Source organism: Danio aesculapii, chromosome 20 (assembly GCF_903798145.1).
Source record: "Danio aesculapii chromosome 20, fDanAes4.1, whole genome shotgun sequence".
NCBI classification, from domain to species: domain Eukaryota; kingdom Metazoa; phylum Chordata; class Actinopteri; order Cypriniformes; family Danionidae; genus Danio; species Danio aesculapii.
The window spans coordinates 39,893,803-39,919,846 of NC_079454.1; the positions used below are offsets into that span (position 1 = coordinate 39,893,803).

General features: G+C 35.3%; 1 protein-coding gene across 1 annotated transcript in view; it reads left to right on the top strand.

Annotated features, from left to right (window-relative positions):
* Positions 1-26,044, top strand: part of ift172 (intraflagellar transport 172) — a 70,212-nt gene that overhangs the window by 14,321 nt on the left and 29,847 nt on the right. The window contains exons 17-34 of the mRNA XM_056481526.1: positions 1,310-1,446; positions 1,600-1,707; positions 3,902-3,986; positions 4,098-4,190; positions 6,331-6,408; positions 7,663-7,911; positions 9,678-9,756; positions 9,889-10,009; positions 13,391-13,535; positions 13,630-13,719; positions 16,348-16,445; positions 16,588-16,723; positions 16,826-16,942; positions 17,041-17,183; positions 18,861-18,954; positions 20,511-20,575; positions 23,492-23,672; positions 25,020-25,117. Of these exons, the coding sequence (XP_056337501.1) occupies positions 1,310-1,446; positions 1,600-1,707; positions 3,902-3,986; positions 4,098-4,190; positions 6,331-6,408; positions 7,663-7,911; positions 9,678-9,756; positions 9,889-10,009; positions 13,391-13,535; positions 13,630-13,719; positions 16,348-16,445; positions 16,588-16,723; positions 16,826-16,942; positions 17,041-17,183; positions 18,861-18,954; positions 20,511-20,575; positions 23,492-23,672; positions 25,020-25,117 (2,117 nt within the window). The remainder of the gene's footprint in view (positions 1-1,309; positions 1,447-1,599; positions 1,708-3,901; positions 3,987-4,097; positions 4,191-6,330; positions 6,409-7,662; positions 7,912-9,677; positions 9,757-9,888; positions 10,010-13,390; positions 13,536-13,629; positions 13,720-16,347; positions 16,446-16,587; positions 16,724-16,825; positions 16,943-17,040; positions 17,184-18,860; positions 18,955-20,510; positions 20,576-23,491; positions 23,673-25,019; positions 25,118-26,044) is intronic.

Genomic DNA, 26,044 nt, shown 5'->3' on the forward strand with positions numbered 1-26,044 from the left:
ATTAGTACTAGTATTTACTTATTAGACACTAGTATCTTTTAGAACTAATACTAGTAACAATTCTTATGTTACTGGTCAGTTTTGCTTATGTTATGTCTAGTCCAAATGGAAGAGTAGAGTTTAAGTAAACATTATACTAGTAAATAAGTTTTTTACTAGTAACAATTCAAACGAGTGTAGTATTTAATAAATGTGTACTAGTATCTTTTAAATAAGTTGTAGCATATATTTCATAAGTACTAGTATATATTAATTAGATACTAGTACCTAATGATTAACTACTGGTACATAAAAATATGTACTAGTCCCAGCTGGAATACATACTAGTCAATACTGAATCAATGGAAATTCTTTTTAATTTAGTACTAGTAACAACTGAATAGTTACTAGTCACTACTAAAATAAGTACAATAAGTATCTAATGAATAGGCACTAGTATCTAATGAATAGGCACTAGTATCTAACGAATAAGCACTAGTATCTAATGAATAAGCACTGGTATCTAATGAATAAGCACTATCTAATGACTAGTATCTAAAAATAAGCACTAGTAACATAAAAATAGATACTAGTACGGGCTATAGATTAAATCTCAAAACGGCTTGCTTATACAAACCTGTTGGAGTTTCTTGAAGATACTTTGAGTAATGTGGAAAACCATTGACTTAAAGTATTTTTTTTTCTATTATGGATGTCAATGGCTACCAGTTTCCAACATTTGGAAAATTTCTTAATTTGTGTTCAACTGATGAAAGAAACTTATTGAGGTTTGGACTCACTTGAGGCTAAGGGAATTTTTAGTGTTGTGTGAACCAAATTAACTATTTAAATAGGATAAAAATCATATAATTAGCAAATACATTGCAAATGCACAAAATGTCCTAACATACACTGCCATTTAAAAGGTTGGGGTAAGATGTTTTTGAGTAAACCCTAGCTCACACAGGTGCAATTATTTAATCAAAAATAATAATAATATTTGTACAATAATATAATAATATTTGAGTTAATAATATAATCATATTTGTTTCTAAATTTGCATATATATTTTTTTTACATATCATTTTAATTTACTATCATTACTGTTGTTTTCAGTTGCTATATTAAAGTATTACTCTCTTATTTACCCCAAACCTTAGTGAAACAATGTTTTCTACCATTAAATCATTATTCCATGAATTATTGCAGCCATGATCAGTCAAAAATTGTGTAATTGACTACAGGTGAAAAATACTTTGCACTAAAACACTTTTTAAGGAGTTTGTTTGAGCCAATTGTGAGTTTATTTGTGATTTTTGTTCTGCAACAGGGTGATATTGTAGATCTGGAGAGATCTAATGGCAAAACCGAGGTCATTGTGAATGAAGGGGTTAACTCAATCTCCTACACTCTGGATGAGGGACTTATTGAATTTGGCACAGCAATCGACGATGGCGATTATTACAGGTAAAAAATATTCTAGAATCTTGCAACAAATTGGTCTAGACCTCAATTTAAACCTTTTTTTAACAGCGTAAATTTAAACTCAGGCTTTAATTTGTAAGTATTTATTTATTTATTGCGAGATTTGTGTGTGTGTGTGTGTGTGTGTGTCCACAGAGCCACAGCATTCCTGGAGACCCTGGAGATGTCTGCAGAGACAGAGGCCATGTGGAAGACTCTGAGTAAACTCTCCCTGGAGGCTCAACAGCTCCACATCGCTGAGAGGTTAGACAAGCAAGACAGTCCACCCACCTCTATGACTCAGCCCCTGTGGAGGGACTTTAGCATAGCCATCCCAATCTTGTGTCTAACCTTGACAACTAGGAAACAAGTGTGACAGAACTGAACTCATAGTTCCTTTACAGATAATTTTGCCTTCATTTTTAAAGTATATTTAGCATCCTCTGTAACTTTTGAACTTTGAAAACTGACATGGGTCACTTGATTTGATACAGTACAGTATTAAAGGGGTGGTCTACTAAGATATATTTTAAACTTTAGTTGATGTGTAAAGTAGCTGTGTGAATCTCTGAATATAATATGCTCAAAGATCAATACAAAGGGAGACATTGGCTTTTACAGAGTTAGATTAGCAAAGCCTACAGTGAACAAAGTTTGTGAACTACAAAAAAATACATCCTGGCTAGTGAGATCACAAACGCTTCAGGTTACGTGCATTCACCACGCGCATACACCCCGCGCAGCTACAGGCCGTGGCCAGAGAGGCTATAGTGTTGTAATGTAGCAGGGAAAATTATAAAAAAAGATATGGCTAGCATTTGACAAAGGACAGCTTCCCGAGTGGTGGATTCGGCTAAAAACTCCTCCAACCAACGAAGCTCTGGATTGTGAGCCACAACCTGTAAGTGTTTTTATTTGTTAAAAATAATCAATTACATGCACAGTTTCCAGTGTTAATGGTATGTTTTGCGAGGATGCAAACAAGAATGTAATCAACAGGAAATGCTGTTTGGCACCATTAATAAATGTATTATTTATAACCTTTGTACTAAGTAAAGACTTACTTTTAACATTGTTATACAAACCACCTCATCTTTCTTAACAATTCTCTTGTTATAAAATTAGCTTCACTGCATTTATGTTTTACTTTTTTAAATTTAGATTTGATTGTAATAAGTAAACAGGAGGCATGGTGGCTCATTGATTAGCACTGTTGCCTCAAAGCAAGAAGGTTGCTGGTTTGACTCCCGGCTGGGCCAGTTGCCATTTCAGTGTGGAGTTTGCATGTTTGCCTGGGCTTTCTCCGGGTTCTCGGGTTTCCCCCACAGTCCAAATACATGCGCTAAAGGTGAATTGGATTAACTAAATTGGCTGTAGTCTGTGAGTGTGTGTGTTGCGGCTGGACGGGCATCCACTGTGTAAAACATATGCCGGAATAGTTAGAGGTTCATTCGGCTGTGGCGGTTCATTCCACTGTGGCGACACCTGATAAATAAGGGACTAAGCTGAAGGAAAGTGAGTGAATGATTAATAAGCAAAAATCTTATTAGCACTACAGAAGAACTTAAATAAATGTAAACACATTGAGTCAGCAAATTAACAGTATATTTTAAGGTCATTTAAATGAAAATATTAATTTCCTTAATCATTTGAAATTATTTATATCACGGTATCTTACAGAAAAAAGATCTGTATTAAAAATAAGATTTTATTGATTATAAACACCAGTAAACGGACTACCAAAAACCTTAGTATTCTTGTTGAATGATTCATTTAAATACCCCTTCCATAAATTTTGCATCTGAGAAAAAAAAACACAACAAAACTGCCTTTAGGATGCCAACATTTCCTCTTCCTATTTGCATATAGCATAATTAATGTATAAAGCCTATCAGATGTATTAGTCAAATAAACCTTAAAGAATGTTGTTATTCTGGACAGCTGCACTGCATGTGACACTTTAAATGCTGAAATGTGTCTCAGATAATACTCTGCCTAAAGAAAAATGTGTGCAATTTGGTGCAAAAGAGCAGAAACCCTTCACCTGAGCTTGTGCGGGAGGATAAAAGCTTTAGCACTAAGCACCAAAGGTCCTCTTAAAAAGGTTTCCAGTCACTTAAGGAGGCAGTGAGCATGTTTAGAGTTTTCTTTTTTACTGTATAAGCATTTTTAAGAGGGTTTGAAGCTGGAATTTAAATTAGAGAGACTTTAATAATGCAGGATTGGTTTGTTTTGTATAGGCGTATCTGCATAAAGCACACATAAAAAGTGGTTTGACGGTCAAGGAGAATGCAAATGAAGGAATTGGCTGAATATTCTTCCTTCTGTTTGCTTGATGTCTCTTTCTGACATCTGATTACGGCAGATCAGTGCTGTTCAACATAATTGGTGCTCGTATGCGAGATGATACAACATGTGATGTTTGCATCTGTTGTTATTTCTCATCTCGTTTCTGCAGGTGTTTTGCAGCCCTTGGCGATGTGTCCAAAGCCCGATTCCTAAATGAGACCAATAAGATTGCAGATGCAGTTGCAAAAGAATATGTATGTATTTCACACAGTTTTTTTGAAGGATAGACTATTGAAGGTTTTCAACTTGTAACATCTGTTATTATATCTTCACATTGTAGAATGTTTATTTCTGTTGTTGTGCAGGGGGGTGATGGAACAGACCACTATCAAGTGAAAGCACGGCTGGCCATGTTGGATAAGAACTTTAAGCTTGCAGAGATGTATTACATGGAACAGGTAAAAAAAAAGTCTTGTCGTCAATTCCAGTTGTAAGAGCAACAAATAAAAACTTAACTTCTAGCTGATCATTTGGAAAAGTGGCAGAAGGTAGATTTTTCCAATTAATTATCTGCTGAACTGCATCCCGATCATCACAAATACTGCAGAAGACCTATTGGAACCCGCATGGACCCAATATTCTTGCAGTGATCAGTCAAGTTTGGTGAAGGAAAAATCATGGTTTGGGGTTACATTCAGTGAGAGATCTGTAGAGTGGATGGCAACATCAACAGCCTGAGGTATCAAGACATTTGTGCTGCCCATTACATTACAAACCACAGGAGAGGGCAAATTCTTCAGCAGGATAGCGCTCCTTCTCATACTTTAGCCTCCACATCAAATTTCCTGAAAGCAAAGAAGGTCAAGGTGCCCCAGGATTGGCCAGCCCAGTCACCAGATATGAACATTATTGAGCATGTCTGGGGTAAGATGGAGTCATTGAAAATGAATCCAAAGAATCTTGATGAACTCTGGGAGTCCTGCAAGAACGCTTTCTTTGCCATTTAAGAAGACTTTATTAATAAGTTATTTGAGTCATTGCAGAGATGTGTGGATGCAGTCGTCCAAGCTCATAGAAGGCATACACGATAGTAATTCTTTTTCCACTGCACCATGACTTTATATTCTATTCTGTACATTATTTCTGTTAAGTGACAAGACTTTTGTCTAAGTAAAGTCAGACTTTACTGTCCTAATGAAATAATTAAAAATCAAGACCAGTTTCTGTGCCTGATGATGCGGCTGGGATGAGAATCAGCACCTCCAAGTTCGAAGCCATGGTGCTCCACCGGAAAAAGGTGGTTTGCCATCTCCAGGTTGAAGGAAAGTCCTTACCACAGGTGGAGGAGTTTAAGTATCTCTGGGTTTTGTTCACGAATGAGGGAAGGATGGAACGTAAGATTGACAAGTGGATTGGTGCAGCAGTAATGCGGTCGACGTACCGGTCCGTTGTGGTGAAGAAGGAGCTGAGCCGAAAGGCAAAGCTCTCGATTTACCGGTCAATCTATGTTCCTACTCTCACCTATGGTCATGAGCTTTGGGTCATGACCGAAAGGACAAAATCTCGGATACAAGTGGCCGAAATGAGTTTCCTTCGAAGGGTGGCAGGGCGCACTCTTATGGATAGGGTGAGGAGTTCTGGAATAGAGCCGCTGCTCCTCCACATCGAGAGAAGTCAGCTAAGGTGGCTCGGGCATCTGTTTCGGATGCCTCCTGGACGCCTACCTAGGGAGGTGTTCCAGGCATATCCCACCGGGCGGAGGCCTCGGGGAAGACCCAGGACATGCTGGAGGGACTATGTCTCTCGGCTGGCCTGGGAACGCCTCGGGATCCCCCCGGAGGAGCTGGAGGAAGTGTCTTGGGAGAGGGAAGTCTGGGGTTCTCTCCTAAGACTACTGCCCCCGTGTCCCGGCCCCGGAAAAGCGGCAGAAAATGAATGAATGAAAATCAAGGCATGATTATATTTTATTTTGGTAAGATAAGCGTAATCTAGAGGCCCTTGCCTTTTATATAAGCCATTTCTGATACCAAATGATCAACTAGAATTCAAGTTTATTATTTGTTGTTCCTAAAACTTGGATAGGCGACACAACTTTTGTCAGGTAGTGTAATAGTTAAAACTAAAAAGACAGTTCCAATATTCTTGCCATTTACTTGCCCTCAATTTGTTTCTGTATTTCTGAGCATTTATTTCTTCTGGTGAACACAAACGAATATATGTTGGAAAATGTTGGGAACCAAACAGATGATGATACCCATTCACTTCCACAGTAGAAAAAATACTAAAGACCTCAATGGGTACTGACAACTGTCCGGCTATCAATATTCCCTAAAAAAATATTTATTTGTGTTTAACAGAACACAATATTCACACGCAGTATTCACTATCCCTTTAAAATTGCATTTTCAAATTCAGCAGAAAAAAATGACAAGAGAAACTACCTTTTTATGTTGACCAAAAAAACAAGGGAAAAAAATTCAATGCAGTAATACTTTTTATTTTTCTCCAAAGTATTTGTCAGCTGTGTGGCTTTGGACAGTTTATAGCTGAGACTGTTATTTCTCAATTGTTGTGAATCATTTTTCTGTAATTCTTCAGAATGCGGTGGATGAAGTCATGGAAATGTACCAAGAGCTCCACATGTGGGATGAATGTATTGCCGTGGCAGAGGGAAAGGTAATTTCTGTTTTTACATATCATACTATTAAATGATAACACTCATATTTATAACTTCTAATCTACCATTTCTAGGGTTTCCCATCAGATCTTCCCAGATATATTAGCCTTTAGAACTCAAATGGTTATTCAATGTAGAACCAGAATTTTATTGTATGAAAGTAAATAAAATGTCATTAAATATAAAATTTTATTGTATGAAAGTAAATAAAATGCCCTTAATAAATAATTTTATTGTATGAAAGTAAATAAAATGCCCTTATTATATAATTTTTTTTGTATAAAAGTAAATAAAATGCCCTTAATATATAATTTTATTGTGTGAAAGTAAATAAAATGCCCTTAATATATAATTTTATTGTGTGAATGTAAATAAAATGCCCTTAATATATAATTATATTGTATGAAAATAAATAAAATGCCCTTTATATATAATTTTATTGCATGAATGTAAATAAAATGCCCTTAATATATAATTTTATTGTATGAAAATAAATAAAATGTCCTTTAATATATAATTTTATTGTATAAATATAAGTAAAATGTCCTTTAATATATAATTTTATTGTATAAAAGTAAATAAATGGTCCATAATATATAATTGTATTGTATGAAAATAAATAAAATGCCCTTAATATATAATTTTGCATGAATGTAAAAAAATTGTCTTTAATATATAATTTTATTGTATGAAAATAAATAAAATGTCCTTTAATATATAATTTTATTGTATAAAAGTAAGTAAAATGTCCTTTTAATTTACAATTTTATTGAATGAAAGTAAATAAAATGTCCTTTTTATATATAATTTTATTGTATAAAAGTAAGTAAAATGTCCTTTAATTTACAATTTTAATGTATGAAAGTAAATAAAATGCCCTTTAATATATAATTTTATTGTATGAAAGTAAATAAAATGCCCTTAATATATAATTTTCATTTATAAAAAAAATTATAATGCCCTGGGATATATACAGTTGAATTCTGAACATTAGTTAAAATGTTTCTTGCCAACAGTGAAGCCTAATTTTTACAATGCTTGTCATATTTTTTTCTTTTTTTTAGCTTGTGTAGTTTTGTGCAAATTGAATCAATGTTTATTCATGTCTTACAAAAGCCGATACGCCTTTTTATGTTGGTATATTAACTATACACAATTGTATGCTGAGTTGCCTTTTATTATGTGCATTCAGCATATGACATTAATGCTTCAAATTACCCTTTTCTAATATTAAATGTGCTTATTCTATGAAGGGCCACCCAGAGTTGGACAATTTGAGACGCAGTTATTATTCTTACCTAATGGAGACCAATCAGAATGAGAAAGCCGCTGAGGTGAAGGAGAACGAAGGAGACTTCACTGGTGCTGTTAACCTCTACCTAAAAGCAGGATTACCTGCCAAAGCAGCTTGGTTGGCCATGAGCAAAGATGAGCTCCTGTCAAGCCAGGACATCATCAGCCGCATCACTGCTGCACTCATCAAAGGAGAGTTTTATGAAAGGGTGAGTTTTGCCTGAGATGGCTACAGTTAAAGGGATAGTTCACCTAAATCAAAGATTTATGTATGATTTATTTGTCCTCAAGAATATTGTTGAATTTCTTTCTTCTGTTGAACACCCAAAAAAAGCTTTTTTTGAAGACTGTTGGAAACAGCTGCTAACATCCATAGTAAGAAAATATTGGTCAATTTTATTATACAGTGCATCCAGAATATGATGCCACAAGCTTGGCACACCTGTCTTTGGGAATTTTTGCCCATTCCTCTTTGCAGTACTTCTCAAGCTCTATCAGGTTGGATGGGAAGCGATGAAGTACTGCCATTTTCAGATCTCTCCAGAGATGTTCAATAGGATTTAGGTCTGCACTGTGGCTGGGCCACTCAAGGACATTCACCGAGTTGTTGTGAAGCCACTCCATTGATATTTTGGCAGTGTGCTTTGGATCATTATCTTGCTGAAAGATGAACCATCGCCCCAGTCTGAGGTCAAGAGCACTCTGAAGCAGGTTTTCATTCAGGATGTCTCTGTACATTGCTGCATTCATCTTTCCCTCTATCCGGACTCATCTTCCAGTTCCTGCTGCTGAAAAACATCCCCACAGCATGGTGCTGCCACCACCATGCTTCACTGTAGGGATGGTATTAGCCTGGTGATGAGCGGTGCCTGGTTTTCTCCAAACGTAACGCTTGGCATTCACTCCAAAGAGTTAAATTTTAGTCTCATCAGACCAGAGAATTTGGTTTCTTATGGTCTGAGAGTCCTTCAGATGCCTTTTGAGAAATTCCAGGTGGGGAGTGGCTTCCGTCTGGCCACTCTACCATACAGGTTTCTGTAAGGTTCTCCTCTCTCCACAGAAGAACGCTGGAGCTCAGATCGAGTGCACGTTGGGTTATTGATCACCTCCCTGACTAAGGCCCTTCTCCCCCGATCACTCGGCTTAAAAGAGTCTTAGTAGTTCCAAACAACTTCCATTTACGGATGATGGAGGCCACTGTGCTCATTGATACTTTCAGAGCAGCAGAAATTTTTCTGTAACCTTCCCCAGCCTTGTGCCTTGAGACAATCCTGTCTCGGAGGTCTACAGACAATTCCTTTTTCTTAATCCTTGGTTTGTGCTTTGACATGCACCGTCAACCCTGGAACTTTATATAGACAGGTGTATGCCTTGTCAAATCATTTCCAATCAACTGAATTTACCACAGGTGAACTCCAATTAAGCTGCTGAAACATCTCAAGAATGATCAGTGGAAACAGAATGTACCTGAACTCAATTTAGAGCTTCACGGCAAAGGCTGTGAATACTTTTTTTATTTTTAATAAATATGCAACAGTTTCAAAAAGTCTTTCGTTCACATTGTCATTATGGGGTATTGTGTGTAGAATTTTGAGGAAATAAATGAATTTAATCCATTTTGGTATAAGGCTGTAACATAAAAATGTGAAAAAAAGTAAAATGCAATGAATACTTTTCAGATGCACTGTAAGACTTTTTATATAAGTCTTATTATAATAAGTCAATGGCTAACAGGTTTAAAGCATTCTTTAAAACATATTCTGTGTTCAACAGAAAAAACTAACACAAACAGGTTTGGAACAAGTGGGGAGGGTGAATAAATGATGACTGCATTTTTTATTTTGTGGTGTACTGGCCCTTTAAGATCCAACTTTCATATGAGTTGGATAACCACTCACCCAAATCACTGACAGGTTATTGTTCCACAGATTTGAATGGAAATTGTTCTAATTGTAATCATTATTGAACTCAACAGGCTGGCGACCTGTTTGAAAGGACAAGAAATAATCAGAGAGCCCTGGAGTGTTACCGCAAAGGAAATGCTTTTAAGAAAGGTGAGCAAGCTGGCAAGGACAATCAGAACGGGGTGTTGCATAACAATTGGAACAATAAGTCAATGGTTGTAAAGCAAAGCCATTGGAGCTATAGCTTCATTGACCTCTGCTGATTGCATTGTGCTTCTGCAGCGGTGGATTTGGCTCGGGTTGCTTTTCCTGCAGAAGTTGTGAAGCTAGAGGAAGTGTGGGGTGACTACTTAGTGCAGCAGAAACAAATGGACGCTGCCATCAACCATTACATCGAAGCTGGGTGAGTTTTTAGAATAACAAACCAGAGTCGATGCTGTTGTGGTGTCAAATTTGGTTTGTTTAGTGTTATTATTTTCCATTTCTGTTGACTTCAGATTTGTTTATGGTGCATATACACTGACATTTATATGTCTGGGGTCAACTTTTTATTTTGGGAGAAATTGTAATATTGTAATTTAGAAAGCATGCATTGAATTGATTAAAAAGGTCATATTTTAAAAACGAAAAGCTTTATTTAGCAAGGCTGCATTACATTGATGAATTTATTAAAATAAAAGTAGACCTTCACAAGGCATAAAATGCATAATGTTACAAACATTTCAAATAAATGCTGTTCAAAGAATCCTTAAAAGTGAATTAGAGTTTTCAACAAAAATGTAAATCAGCATTAGAAATAATAAGACTATTTGGAATATGTAAATATAAAATATCTGGAATTGTAATAATATTTAACAAAATTGTTGCTTTTATAAAATAAATACAAGCTTGGTGAACAAAAAAATAAATCAATACAGGCTTCAAAACTAATTAATAATTATAATATTAATATGATTAATACATGTGTTTTTTATCTCGGTTTTTATTGAACACAAAAAAAAGCTCACCAATCGTGGCTTAGCAACCGTAGCTTTGCGCAGGAGGTCTGTCAAGATTTTGAGCGATGGAAACAAGCCAAAGCGTTGTGCAAATGTATTGTGCAAATCTGATACCCAGTATCCCAAAAGTTTGGACAGGGTGGTGGAATTATTTCCCTTTTCAAAACCTAAAACCCAAGGGGAGAAATGCCAGCGTGGATCAAGCTCTGTGAGGAGCGCTAAAGGAGCGGAGTTAAGTTGGTTTTATTTTCCATATTCCTGACACATTCAGTGATAGACGGCAATAACTCACACACCTCTACCGTGAAAAGATCTAAACTACAAAAATACAAAGCAGGTTATGTTTCCCATCTGTCTTTTTCTTTTTTTTTCGCTTGATATTATAAGCACTGATTCGTTTAAGCCCTCCCCATAGTAGTCATACTAATAGCAATCATATTTCCATCTGTTTCAAGCTACAAATATTTTAAATTACAAATCAACAGAACAAAATCGAGATGTGAGCACAAACTGAGCATTTGCGATCAATATACTTTGTGATCAATATGCTGTTTTTCAGGAATTTATAACCCTCATGTTCATGTCAGAGCTGCAATTCACCAATGTTTTCGTCTGTCTTTTGGAGATTTAGACATTGGTGACGATGTTATAGCGGGTTAGTGTCTGCTTTTAAATTTGTTGTCGGATTAATATTTGCTTGTAGGGAAAATCAATTTGTTCACTTTTGCTATTTATACTTTGATTTGCGTTTCAATTTATTTATTTTTTCCTCTTAACTGCAAATTAGAATAGAAACTGTATAAAGAGCACACAAATATGCTGAACGTTATAGCTACTGTACATTGTTGTTATGGGGCAATGATGCTAATATTTGGCACAAATCTATCAGTTTCCCTTTTTGGCCCTTTCTTTCTATGTAGAAGCACTGTCCATGCGTGTTTCCTCTTCTGTAAGTAACGCTATATTTCATTGCACAACAATAGTCTATCAAGGTTTTGGCTAAAAAAGAGAAATCACGGTTTAATTAGTTATTATTAGATTATTTTTAAAATTCACCTCTCCTGCTGTGCATGAACTAAGCTATTGAATGGTCAGCATATGAGGCGGCTAGGCTAAGCTAGCTTCAATTTTGATTAAATTATTTTCAAACCCGTTGCGTATTATGTTGTGAATATACCCCTGTAATGCAGTCCTTTTTTGTCTGGCTTTCTCAGATATCTCACCTGTTCGCCAAAAAATGACTAATTTAATCCCTGGCAATGTCTGACACCGAAGCATACATATTGTAATACACGTGCCAGGCACAAAATCTTGACAGGCGTAGCAACAGTAACTAAGGAGGGCGGGCTTAGGGAAGGGTGAATTGTTCTCAGCTAGGTTTCAAATGTAAGGCAGACTATAGAACCTTTTGCACAGTGATACCGGTAAATATCTGGAAATTGTCCGTAACGACTTTACCGGTAAATAAAAAAAAGCGATGTTCACACACGGATGGACGTTCTGGAATTTTCCCAGAAAAGACCATTCACACATCTATTCCAAAACAACGGTAAATTCTGACATCATTAACCAGAAATGGCCTCTAAACATCTGCGATTGTATTTGTAAACATAGAAGTGGTCGGGCTTTTGTTGATGTTTTCACTTTTATTTAAAGCTTTTGCATTCATGCAGCTGCTTTATCCCATAGACATCCAAAGCAGAAGCGCGAACCGCACCTAAATGTTTACACATTACAAATTTTGTGGATGGATAAGTTTGTGAACAACTTCGATGAAAACATATGGAGGAACATTTTTGCATGTCGAGATGTTAATAATGTGTTTGTGTGTTGGTGCTCACCAGAGCACTTTTTCACGTGCACACGAGTCAAGCAACTGAAGCAGAGCTTGAATGTAAACAAACAGCGGTTTATCATAAGCATTTTCCACAGTTGGCATTCAGTAGGAACATAGAAACATTATCTGACTAACATCTAGAAGTTAATTGTGTCTGGAAAAATATTTAAAGGCTTTTATCTTTATAAACAGCGGGGATGTGAATGTGTCTGAATGTTCTGATTGGCTGGAGTTGACGTCTCACGCTTAGAACACGCTCCTTCCGACAATTTTCCTTCTTCTTCTGCACACAGAGCAGCATTCCGCCAAATTACTGGTAATGTTACACCTTCTCTTTCCGGAAAATTGCTGGACGAATTTACCGGTATTTTCAAAAAGGGCCTGTTCACACAAGATCCCTTTCCAGAAAATTGCCGGTAATTTTCCGTAAAGGTCTGTATGTGTGAAAGGGGCTTATGTCTTTCTAAATTCATTCATTCATTTTTCTTCGGCTTAGTCCCTTTATTCATCAGGGGTCATCACAAAACAGGGATCGCAAACTCATTACAGAAATGCCAACTGACCCAGCTGGGACCCGAACCAGCGACCTTCTTGCTGTGAGATGACAGTGCTAACCACTGAACCTCCTTGTCACCGTCTTTCTAAATTTGGTTTAGAATTTTCTAATATTTTTGTCTTTGCTTTCAAGCACTTGTATGCATTTGAATGTCTAACTAAAACTCCTGAACTTGTTACGAGATACCAGTACCATTGTGGTTCTGTTGAAAAATGTAACAAAAAAATATATAGAATTTTGTTTTTATTCCATATAGAACCTTAAATTGGCTGCACCACAGTTTTACTGTGATCACGCTTGTTTATTATTGCTTCACCTGTTGGCTATACCTTCTACTGAACATGGCATATTACCATTTTATGATGGATTTTGTTGTTTTTCCCCCTGGTAAAGACGCTCCACCAAGGCGATAGAGACAGCGATTGCAGCACGCCAGTGGAAGAAAGCATTACACATTCTAGAGCTACAGGAGGACAGGACTGCTGCCAAATATTACCTGAAGATTGCCCAGCACTATGCCTCTGTGCAGGAATTTGAGGTAAACAGTAAAGCATTCTAGCTGTCAAATAACAAATGTGCTTAAAACAAGATCTGCAATCTTTGTTGGCTGCTATTGTTTCTCTGAAATACAGGTGGCAGAACGTCTGTTTGTCAAGGGTGATCACATTAAAGATGCTATTGATATGTACACTCAGGCTGGCCGATGGGAGCAAGCTCATAAGGTATGTGCCCCTCCGTAACGGTATTGGTCATTTTTATGTAAATCAACAAAGTCCCTTTAAGGCAAGTAATTTCACTCGGCGGCCATCTTTGAAATGCCTCTCGGGCAGTATGCTCAGGCATTCTGTCTGAATGGAGAAACATCAAATTCTCCAAAACTGTTTGCCAAGCTTATGATTACGTTACATATTTGGAATCACCAATAAAATAAAAAAATAACCATCTCATAAGTTTAGTTTCTAAACGTTAGAATCAAACAAAATCGCCATTTTTTTCAGCTTGCCCTAATGCGCATGCGCACTCGAAAGGAACAAGATCACAACAACAACCTCATTTATAGCCGTTCTACACATTATCATCCTCTGAATAAAGCTTCGTCAGATCGTGCTGGTCTGAGCTTCTCCCTCTGAGAATCATCAGTCTATAGCAATCGATGATTGGCTCCTGTACTAGTAGGCGGGGCTTCATTTGCGATATTGACCGTTACACTTTTCCCTATTCAAAACTATACGCGTGACAGGTCTTGTCTATTCTATAGTCTTTGAAATTAATCATAGCTGCATTTTTAGTGTCCTTTTTTTTTGTCAATGTTATGCCCCATGTGGCTCGGAGGATGAAAAGGGCTAAACTTAATTATAACAACCCATTATTTAGAAAATTCACCTGAGACATTAGATGCTATGATTCGACACAGAAGACAGATGTGGCAAAAGGTGGTTCGCTTTATTTACAATAAAAAACATGTAATCACCCAAAGTATATTTACAAATGTGTACAGTAAATGCAAAATAAGCAAACAAATCAATTGAAACAAACCTGATAGACGGAAGGAAAATAAGCTGTGCCAAATCAAAGAAAATAACAAATTAAACACCTGCTAACTAATCCCTCCTCACCTCTAAATTACCAAAGAGAAATCTGAATAGATATTTAGCCTATGTACCTGCAAAAATTCTACAGATTTACAGAAAGAAACAAGACATCTAGTAACACTAGCTATGTTTCCATCCACCTATTTTTATGTGCATATTGAATATGCGCATAAAAAACTGTTGATGGAAATGCCAAGATGCACATACATTTTGAAAATGCGCATAAAAATGTGTGCGCATAACTGAGTAGGATAAACTTTTTATTCAATTAGAAAAAATGCGTATGAACTGCGATGGAAACACTTTTACTAAACAAATTCCAGTATGCACATAAAAAAAGTCATGTGATTTTGTTATAAGTGATCATGTGATGATAAAAATGTGTGTGAATGGAAAAACCAGCTGGCTGAGCACATTGTAAAACAACTGAAATGTTGTTTTGGTCATTCTAAAACGCCTTAACCATCTCAATATTAGCGTTTTTATATTAATAATGACCTTCAGAATTGTCAAGAGCGTCTTACGCCTTCAAACGCCACCACGCACTCATTGCATGTCTTCTAAGGCGCAAGTAATTTATTAAATAATGAAAAGATTCACGCAGCTTCTCCTACCGCAGCAAATTCGTTTTTACTGTTGATATTTGACGCCAGTTAATCAAGAAGTGACAACTTTGTTCTCTTTGACTCGTTTGATGGAAACGCTACTTTATTCGCACGTCTTTTATGTGATATTCCAGTTTTGCGCATACATTTTATTTGCATCTTTGGATAGAAACACACACTATTAAAAAAATATATATATTTTTTTACTTATTTAAAATACTTAATTAAAATGAGCTGAAACAACACAATTCTTGATATTTCATTTGGACAACTTAATGTTTTTATGTTCAATCCACATATATTTGTTAAAAGTGTTAGGTTAGTTAAACCGATTTGTGTTTGGACAAAATGAATGAATTGTGTGGAACCTTGCATTTTTTACAGTGTAGCTAATGTATTTGAATGAAACATTCCCTCAGCTATATTCTCAGCAGTCATTATTCCATATTTCAGTGTCACATGATCCTTCACAATTAATTATAAAATACCAGTTTGCTTTTACTCTTAATCTTTAATGCATCCTTGCTAAATCTAAAGGGATAGTTCACCCAAAACGTACAATTCTGTCATCATTTACTCACCATTCACTGGTTCCAAATCTGTTTGACTTTCTTTCTCCTGTTGAACAGTAAAGAAGATATTTTAAAGAAAGCTAGAACCATGTAACCATTGATTTTCATGTTGTTTGTTTTTTCTTACCATGAAGGTCAATGGTTACGTTTTTAGGCTTATCTTTTGTGTTCAGCAAAATAAAGAAACCCATAAAGCCACTTGAGAGTGAGTAAATACTGAGTAATTTTTCATTTTTTGTGACCGATCCCTTTAATAATTGATTTCTTTCAACAACAACAAACCCTAAGCTTTTGAGCAGAAATGTATAAAAGTCTTGAAGTGGCCTCTTTTGGCTTTGGCCAATAAGCAACTGCCTAGCAACCACCAAGAACACTCTAGCATCTGCATAGCACACTAACAAATCAGTGTGTAGAGGTAATTATGCATTGGATAGATGGAAGCTGGGAACATAACTGTAGTTATTTTTTTCTTAATTCAAATTATGAACAATTTTCATTTAAATGATCACTAATCACAAACAATTTACATTTGAATTGTGTCATTTTCTTCCATTCTTTCTTTCTGTCTCTGTCTGTCACAGCTTGCTGTAAAGTGTATGACACAAGAAGATGTGTCTGCCCTCTACATCAGCAGAGCGCAGGAACTAGAGAAAGAGGGCAAATACAAAGAAGCCGAAAGGTAAAACACATGTGCAAACTGCCAATTTACTATAAGCATTTTCATTTCATTTCATTTTGGCTGAGTGAAATTGAAAAAAAACTGAACACACAGCAATTCTTTGACATGTTTTTACATTATTTAAAACTGACTCTGTCTTCAGGCTTTTTACAACAGTAGATGAACCAGATCTCGCCATCACTATGTACAAGAAGAACAAGATGTACGATGACATGATTCGTTTAGTCGCTGTTCATCACAAAGACCTGCTGCAGGAAACACACAATCACCTGGCCAAGGTTCAACAGAACATTTGGACCATTCTTCAATACTTTTTAATCAGTTGGATTGAGTTACAAAACACATTTGATTCAAATCTATTAATGTCATGTTTATCACAGGAACTAGAGGCTGAATCTAGGTTTCAGGAAGCCGAGTATCACTACCTTGAGGGTCAGGACTGGAAAGCTGCTGTCAACATGTACAGAGTCAATGATATGTGGGAGGAAGCTTATCGGGTGTGTGTGTGTGTGTGCACAAGACTGCATGGTCTTTTATGATATTCTATATGATGAAGTTACAACATTGCATCATTTTCTTCATGTTTTTGCAACAGATAGCAAAAACCCACGGAGGAGCCAATGCCCACAAGCAAGTGGCCTACCTGTGGGCAAAAAGCCTCGGAGGAGAGGCAGCAGTTAAACTTCTCAACAAGTTTGGCCTATTGGAAACTGCCATTGACTTTGCAGCAGATAACTAGTAAGTTAACTTAGTGTTGTTCTGAAATATGTTACAGTCCAGTTCAAATTCTGAACATTGTTACAATTCAAAATGCAGTATGCTAGAGACAGGGACTGCTCGATATTGGAAAAAACTGATATTGCATTATCTTATTTTTCAGCGATAAATATTGTGATACGAAAACAGTTTCACAAAATAGTTTGAATAGCACTATTTGACAGTTTTCTAGGGAGTCTTAACAGTATTCAGGTACAGAAATTGAATAACCACAATGCAAAAAATTATTTTCTTACTTTGCTTTGTCTAGTTTCTAGTCCTAATTCCTAAAAATTCTTAGATCAAGTAAAAATATTGTTTTGTTTTCAACTTCAGAAGAATTGAGTCAATTTTTTTTCTTAAAACAAGTACAATTATCTGCTTGTGGGGTAAGTAAAAAAATATATTTTTGCTTTGAAATGTAGATATTTGGACTTAAAACAAGACAAGAATTCTAAACATGAATCATATATAATTGCTATATCAGTACAGTATTAAATTAGCTCCTGGTCAACTATAATTCAGACTCAACATTGCATATCTTGTGATGTGAATATTGCAAATGTGCACATTCAGTGATATCAATGCTGAAATGATATATTGTGCAGCCTTGCTTGAGACTGACACTCAGTTCAGTGATCTGAGCTAAACTTTAAGCTGTTATTTAGATCAAATGTTTTGGATTACCGATTTGAAAATGTGAATGTGAGTACAGAATAACTATGTGTACAATATTCCTCAGTGAACAGTGTGTATTTCTACAGCTTCTGCTGACTAACAGCTGCCCCAGGTTTTAATGCCCACCTGGTAACACAACTGATTCACATGGGGGTGCTGTAAACTATACACTTGGAAATTGAAAGTAAATTGAGGAAAAAGTAAAAGTGAGAATCTAACACTTATGGAAGAAAATAAAAATCTCAAACTCGACATTTGATGAACCTGTCAATGAAGATTTATCAAAAATACATAAACAGAAAAGATGTCGGCATCAGCATCTTTTTGACTAATTGCATCTGTTTATTGTTTATCGTATGTTTATCATATTTTTTTGTGTTGTCACTTGTCACTTTATGGACACTGGAACCTTCTGTAGCCAAAACAAATTCCTTGTGTGCGTGAAGCACACTTGACAATAAAACTGATTCTGATTCTGATCTCTGTACTATATTTAACAGGATCCAAATATATTTAAAAAGGTGAATTCCCTTTCATTTCTGAATTATTTAAGAATTGTGAAGTCTATCGTTACCATGAAATAAAATGACTCATACCATGAAATAGAATTTTGGTCATACCACCCACTCCAACACTAATGTCAGATCTTTTCTGAAATTATTCTAATGTGTTAGCAAACATTTCCTATTATCATCAGTGCTGGAATCAGATGAGCTCCCTAATGTTTTGTTATTATCAGACACTTTTTCAGGATTCTTTGATAAATAGAAAGTTCAAAAGAACAGCATTCATTTAAAACATTCTGACATTTGCCTAATTTAATGTGTCCCTGATTGATACAAGTATTATTTTCTTGCAAAACGATTTATTGACCATCTAACAACCACTCAGAACACTCCACCATTTACCTTTCTAACCTACATGTTACATCAGTCCACATAATACAATTGACCTTTGTGAAACACTCTTTGTCTTCTTTAGTACGTTTGACTTTGCCTTTGAGTTGGCTCGACTCTCCATGAAGCAGAAGATTCCTGATATCCATCTCAAAAATGCCATGTTCCTCGAGGACCAGGTATTACTGTCTGGGGAGAAATGATTCCTCTTTTCTACATCGTTAACGCCCACAGCTCTAACCAAATGTGAAAGTAAAATTGATAGAGAAAACCGAAATGAGTGTTGAGTCCATTTTCAAGGTCAGGGGCTGTGAATGGAGATTAATCTTGGGTCTTTTCACACATTTTTTTTGTTCTTGGTAATGTAGACTCAAGTGTGAAAATAGCCTATGAATGTATGATTAATGCTATTCGATTAGTTTCATATAAACTTATTTTGAATTAATATAATAATCATTTATCGATCATCGTTTATAGATCATATTAGTAATCTGGTTTTATATAATAGTAAACATAAATGTAGTTTAATCAGCATTTATAGCTAGTGGGCAAAAAAATGTAAAGGTAAAACAATAAAAGTACAGTTGAAGTCAAAATTATTAGCCCTCCTGTGGTTTTTCCCCAAATATTTCCCAAATGATGTTTAACAGAGCCAGGAATTTTTCACAGTAATTCCTATAATATTGTTTCTTCTGGAGAAAGTCTTATTTGTTTTATTTCGGCTAGAATAAAAGCAGTTTTAAATAAAAAAAAAACGTTTTAAGGTCAATATTATTAACCCCCTTAAGCAGTATTTTTTTTCCAATTATCTACAGAACAAACAGTCGTTATACAATGACTTGCCTAATTACCCTAATGCCGAGTTCAGACTGCATGATTTTAGCGCCGATTTTGACTAGCCGACAGATTTTGAGAAATCACAGACAAATGCCTGAAATCGCAGGCAAATCAGTGCAAGTAACACAGTGTGAACTATCAAAGATGCGATCTGAGAGAATCGCAGATGAGTTGCCAACTCTCATGAGATATTTGGCATGCTAAATATCTGGAGCTGTCGGCAATTCAAAATCTTGCTGTATGAAATGTGTTCTTATTAAAATAACATCGGTGATTATCTACAGCCAATGAGAGAACAGCATCCACTAGTATGGGTATTTGCAGGCCAGCGGGAGGTTGAAGGAGAAGTTAAGGGCTTCGTTTTGTATTTGGACCCAAGAAATGGAGGAAAAACTAGTGTAAATTTGCCAGGAGCACCCATGCCTGTTTGACGTGAAATCTGAGCAATACTACAACCGGGTCAAAAAAGAAAAAAAGTTGAGGAGAAATTGCTAATTACCTTCAAATCCTATGTAAGCAAAATAAGTACATTTTGTACCCCACAAAACTTCTTTCTCATCATGTAGTTAATAACAAAAGATCTATTACAAGACCTCGCGTAGTTTCCATGTCTTTTCTTGCATGGTTTTGGTTGTGAGACGTAGTTTGTGGACCAAGACAAAGTTGTCGGCGATCCTTCGTATTGTAAAGTCATGCAGTGTGAAAACATCTGTGACGTGTCTACTTTAAAGAATCATGTAGTTTGAACTTGGCTGTCTAATGAACCTATTTAACATATTACGCTACGCTTATGCCCACATTTATTATTTACATGGCTATGATCCAGCATTTATTATAATTCTCGTTAATAATGATCGCATATTGCACTTCATAATTGTATTTTTTTCTTTATTTTAAGGGCAAATTCAATGAGGCTGAAATGGAGTTCATCAAAGCTGGAAAACCCAAAGAGGCTGTGCTAATGTGAGTGAGCTTTCATATCAATTTCCTACTCCAGTACACACAGACCACTCTATAGCGGGGATTGCGTTGCTACAGAACTTTTTGTCTGCATGGATTACTGATAGATTTCTTGCACTCTCTCGCATTACAAGCACTGAGTGACTGGAAGCAGGTGGCACCGGGATTGAGAGTATTTGATTTGTAGATCTCACGGAGGAGTGGCTGTTGGCACTGCTCCACAAGTGAATACTGCCACTGCAGTGAGTGAGCTGAAGATGAGCTGTTGACTCTAAGAATTCCTACTTGTAAAGTACACATGAAATCAACACCAACCATATTGATTTTGTTAGCTCATATTGCTGTCTTTGTAGTGAACAATTAATCTGTGCATGTCAATTAGAAAAACATTGTTTGCGCTTGTAATCTTTAATTAAAACCTGATAATGCACCTCCTGTTTGTTTTAAATAATAATAATAATAATAATAATAATAATAATAATACATTTTATTTGTGTAGCACTTTTTCTACATGCATGAAACTCAAATCGTTTCACAAGCAACAAACAAACAAGCATTGTAAAATAAACCAAATAAACAAATGTATGGACACATAAAGCAACTAAACAACAAATATATACTTGTATAAAATCATACATGTACACACATATGCATTTATCTACACAATCACACACACAATAGTCCTTACATATGCATATACATGCACACACACACACACACACACATATATATATATATATTTATATATATATATATATATATATATATATATATATATATATATATATATATATATATATATATATATATATATATATATATATATATATGTGTATGTATGTATGTATGTATGTATGTATGTACTGTACTGTACTGTACTGTTATATTCAAATGCAATTTTAAAAAGGTGTATCTTAACACGATTTTTAAAAACATGAATGCTGCGGGATTCTTTCACTTAATTTGGGAGACAATTCCAAATTCTAAAAGTCCAGCGCTAGAAGAGCATAGCAAACGGCTTGGATTGTATCTCGATAAACAGTCAGAAATGTAAGAAGGTGTCAGGTTATGCAGTGCCTTATAAACTAGTAAAAGAATCTTAAAATCTATCCTGTGCCTGCTTTGCTACATACAATCAGCTCACAGTAGACAAAAGCAAGCCACGGCACTGTTTTCCCATTTAATATTGCATTTCTCTAGAAACTGCGTCACAATATGAAAAAAGGTTAAAAAAAGCGTAAACTGCAGTTACAGGTTTTATTTTACTATGCAAAAACTGCATAGAGAAACAGAAAAGTTTACCCGAAAACACATACACTGATTATAATTTAATCACTTATTTCATATACACAGCTATGGAAACGTTAAGAGATTAATTAAGTTCTCTGATTTCTTGCTGTTTTTGAGTCAATGTATTTTTTTGTTTTATTTTGTAAACCCCTTGATTACTTTTCTTTTTAATTAAAACCAAAAAAGTGCCATGTTTATGGATGTTTTTTTTTTATCTTTAGAAACATGTTTTAACACTTAAGAAGTGTTTTCTGGTGTAAACTCCCTCTTGATAAAAATAAAAAACATTTGTCAATCTGACCAAATGTTGTTTTCTGAAAAAAACAAAAAAACAAAATAAAAAACAACATTTGTTTTTTTTTCTCTGACTGAAAAACACTGATTTTCTTGTAAGCGTAAATATAAAAAAGCCAGAAAAAAATATTTGCTAACAGACCTAGAAAAATTAACCAGAACATTCACTCTAAAAACCTTTCATCCAATTATCCCATTTAAGTTATTTTGTCTTGTTTTGAAAATGTTTGTTCTGGAAAACAAGAAGAAAGACGACTGATTACGTCTTAACTGAGCATTTCAGGGATGAGCAAGGGAATACGTCCATTTATTTAGGGGCACCTTAAATAAAATCAACTTTTGTAAGCTGTTTGGACAGAACTGTCTATGTATATAGTGTGTCCACTGTCATATTGGAGTGATATAAACCCGACAAGTCTCTTTTTTAAAATTTCCTGATGGTAAAATAGGACCTAAATCCCAGTGATTTTGAGGTCCACCGCAACGTGACTTAAAGAGTTTTGCTGCCCACCGAATTGATTGACAGGCACCATTTTTCTATAATAACATGTATACACATGTCCACAGTACAATTTTTTTTGCAATCAAACTGGGATAAAAATATTTGTTACGTTTTTAAAACTTGTTTGTAATGAAGACAGTAAAATTGCTATGTAATTGTTAACCTCTATAATCACCATACCCGCATGGTGTCAGGAAACGTTAATATGTGTATGTGTGTGTGTGTGTGTGTACTGCAAATGGCATTTATGTGAGACTCATCATTTGAGAAAGGCTTGAAAAAACTCGACCACGAATACATCAAATAAACTTACTTGGTATGTTTGACTAATGAGCTGTATTTCAGCTTCATCTGAGTCTGTCTCTGTCACTGTGCTGTTTATCTTGGTAACGCATAAGGAGAAACAGATGCGCACGTGGGAACGGTGGGTGGGAGAAGCAGCTCATTCGCATTTAAAGCCACAGGCTACAAAAACCGCTACAATGTAGTCCGACACCAAAATGGGCAGAATCTTGAGGCTATAGAAAATTATCTGATGGGTATTTTTAGCTGAAAATTTACAGACACATTCTGGAGACACCAAAGCCTTATCTTATAAAATGGATAAAATAGGTGCCCGTTAATTCATGACTATTCATGAAAGATCCACTCCTCCATATGCAAAGAATCATGTGTATTGTACTACACTTTGTTCAGTTATTTCATTATAATAATTATTTTCATTTTAATCTAAATGTCATAATTTGATATGTTGTCACCGTATACAAGTTGTATCTCTGAATTTCTTAAAAAAGAGGTTTGAAATATGGGTAACCGTGTCATTTCTATTGTAGGCACGTTCATAACAAGGACTGGAGTAATGCCCAGAGAGTAGCAGAGGCTCATGATCCGGAAAGTGTGGCAGACATTCTAGTGAGCCAGGCCAAGTTCTGCTTTGACCAGAAGGAATTTCAAAAAGCTGAGGCCTTCTTGCTCAGGGCACAAAGGCCGGAGCTGGCTATTAAATACTACAAAGTAAGATTCTCGATCCTTACAATACAATCAACTAATTAGAGTTAATAATAAGAATACAGTACTTAAATAAGTGTTCTTAATTGTAGAATAAAATAGATCTGATGCCTAAAGATAACCATGCTTTAGTTGTGGATGAGTCTATTTTTTATTATTGATTTTAGTTACATTTAAGTTAAAGGGTTAGTTCACTCAAAATTTTAATCTCCGTTCTTTATTGCTCGGCCTCATGTCATTGTAAACACAGAGGGTCTTAGGAACACAATTTAAGATATTTTAGATGAAATCCTTCATAGGCAGCAACTGTCCTCAGATGTCCAGAAAAGGAGGCAAAAAGTTTGTCAAAACTTTCCATGTGATTTTTTTCAAGTGCCCATAATCTTTTTGAAGAAAACAAAATATTTATGACCACCATTGCATAAAAAGCATCTTATTTAACCATGTTAAAATCACCTTTGAAATATGTGGACCACATGTTAAATGTTAAACATTTGCATGTGAAACCCATGTCATCACTTTTGCATGTTACATTTATTTAGAGGTAATTTTACATTACTTTCCACATATGTTCCAAATATTTTAATATTAGCTTGTGGTTTTTTTTGTAAAGGAAAAGTAATTATGTCATTGCAAAAAAACATAATTGTATTTTGAGAACGCTTAACGCTTTACTTGAAGGGTGTTTATAAGATTTTCTTGAAACTTTGACGCATGTCATGAATGTGATTGTGAATGTGATGTGATTTATGCATGCTTATGACAACTATTACGTGTCATTTGCTCAGTTATGTGATGACAACAAAACTTGCCATAAGTCATTATGAACATAATTGTCATGAGGCATTATAATTGCCATGAATATTTTTCTGATCACATTTTTAGTGGAACAAACTGTATTTGTCATTAAAATGTATCATTAAAAGAGCATCATTAATATTTAGTGACATTTTAATGACTAATTCAGCTTGTACCACTGTAGTTAGAAAAAAAAATCATGATATATTTATAATATAAAGTCATGACATTTTTTTAATGATGATTTATGACAATTTTGTTGCCTTGGTAATGTCAAGTTGTCATGACAAAGACAAAAACAAGTTGTGACAATCTGACATAAACAAAAGGTCATCTCTGCGTTTAAAATGTCATAACTGAGCGAATGACACTTAATGACAGTTGTTAAAAGCATGCATAAAATAAGCATGTCAGGATTATTAAAGTCTTATGAACACCACTTCAAGTAAAGTGCTACCCATTTTTTTTAAATAACATGTTAGGATTTCTTATTATTAGTTATATATGAAAATATGATATTGGTAGGCGTTGAAGAATCATATTTCCTGTTTCCAGGATGCTGGGATGTGGACTGATGCAATGCGGATCTGCAAAGACTATTTGCCCAGCAAGCTGAGCGTCCTTCAAAAGGAATATGAAAGCGAGGGCAACTGGTAAAAGAACTCTCTTTTAACTCGTCTTCTGTCTGTTTTTTCTTTCTGCCTTCCTTTCATATGTGTCTGATTCACTGTATTTGAAAATCCTCCCTTGTTTATTGTTCTTCCGAAACTAGGGCTCTGCAGTTGTGCAGAAAAGCTAGTAGCTCTGAACTACATTCAGATCCTCTTTTTGTTGCTTGGCTTCCCTCCCTTATTAGAACATGGCAGCTTTTTATCCTAAATTAAATCCATAATGAGCAGCTCATTAACGCACAGACACGCAGCAAATCCGTCTCCGCTGATAATTTTCCTATTTTTAATGACTTGTGGGAAAACATCAAAGGCTTCTTCGCTGTCTTCCCTGGGAAGAAAAGGAGAAACGTTTTGCATAGTCAGTTCAAGGCCCACTCAGCAGTAATGCAGGCTTCTTGTATCATTAACCTATTTTCAGTCAAGAGTTTGAACTTTCTTGCCATGTTGTCTTTTATGATGGACTCTAGGCGTGTATTGAAACATTGTTGTATCAAGATATTGAGAGATAAAAATGTGACAGTATGTATTGGTGAAATGACCAGTATGATTGTTTCTAATCTAAGTCTCTGCTTACTTTTTTTGAAAGGTATTTTTCAGAATCATGAATATATGTATTCTGGTGCCATAAATTAATTGCTCTGTGCAGTGGGGAACAGGGCCAAGTCCATTCAGGTCCAACATCCCAAGTCAATACCAAATTTAGCATTTTAATCAACAGTACATTTTTTGTTCTTTTTTTTTTTTTTTTTACAAATTGTCCTAAAAATAAAATGAAAAACATTTTATTTATGCCTAAAATTAGGACTTGTCATGATAGAATGTTCCCTTTATAAAACGTTTATACATCGCTGATACATGATTTATTTTATCTTTGCCATGATGACAGTAAATAATATTTGACTAGATATT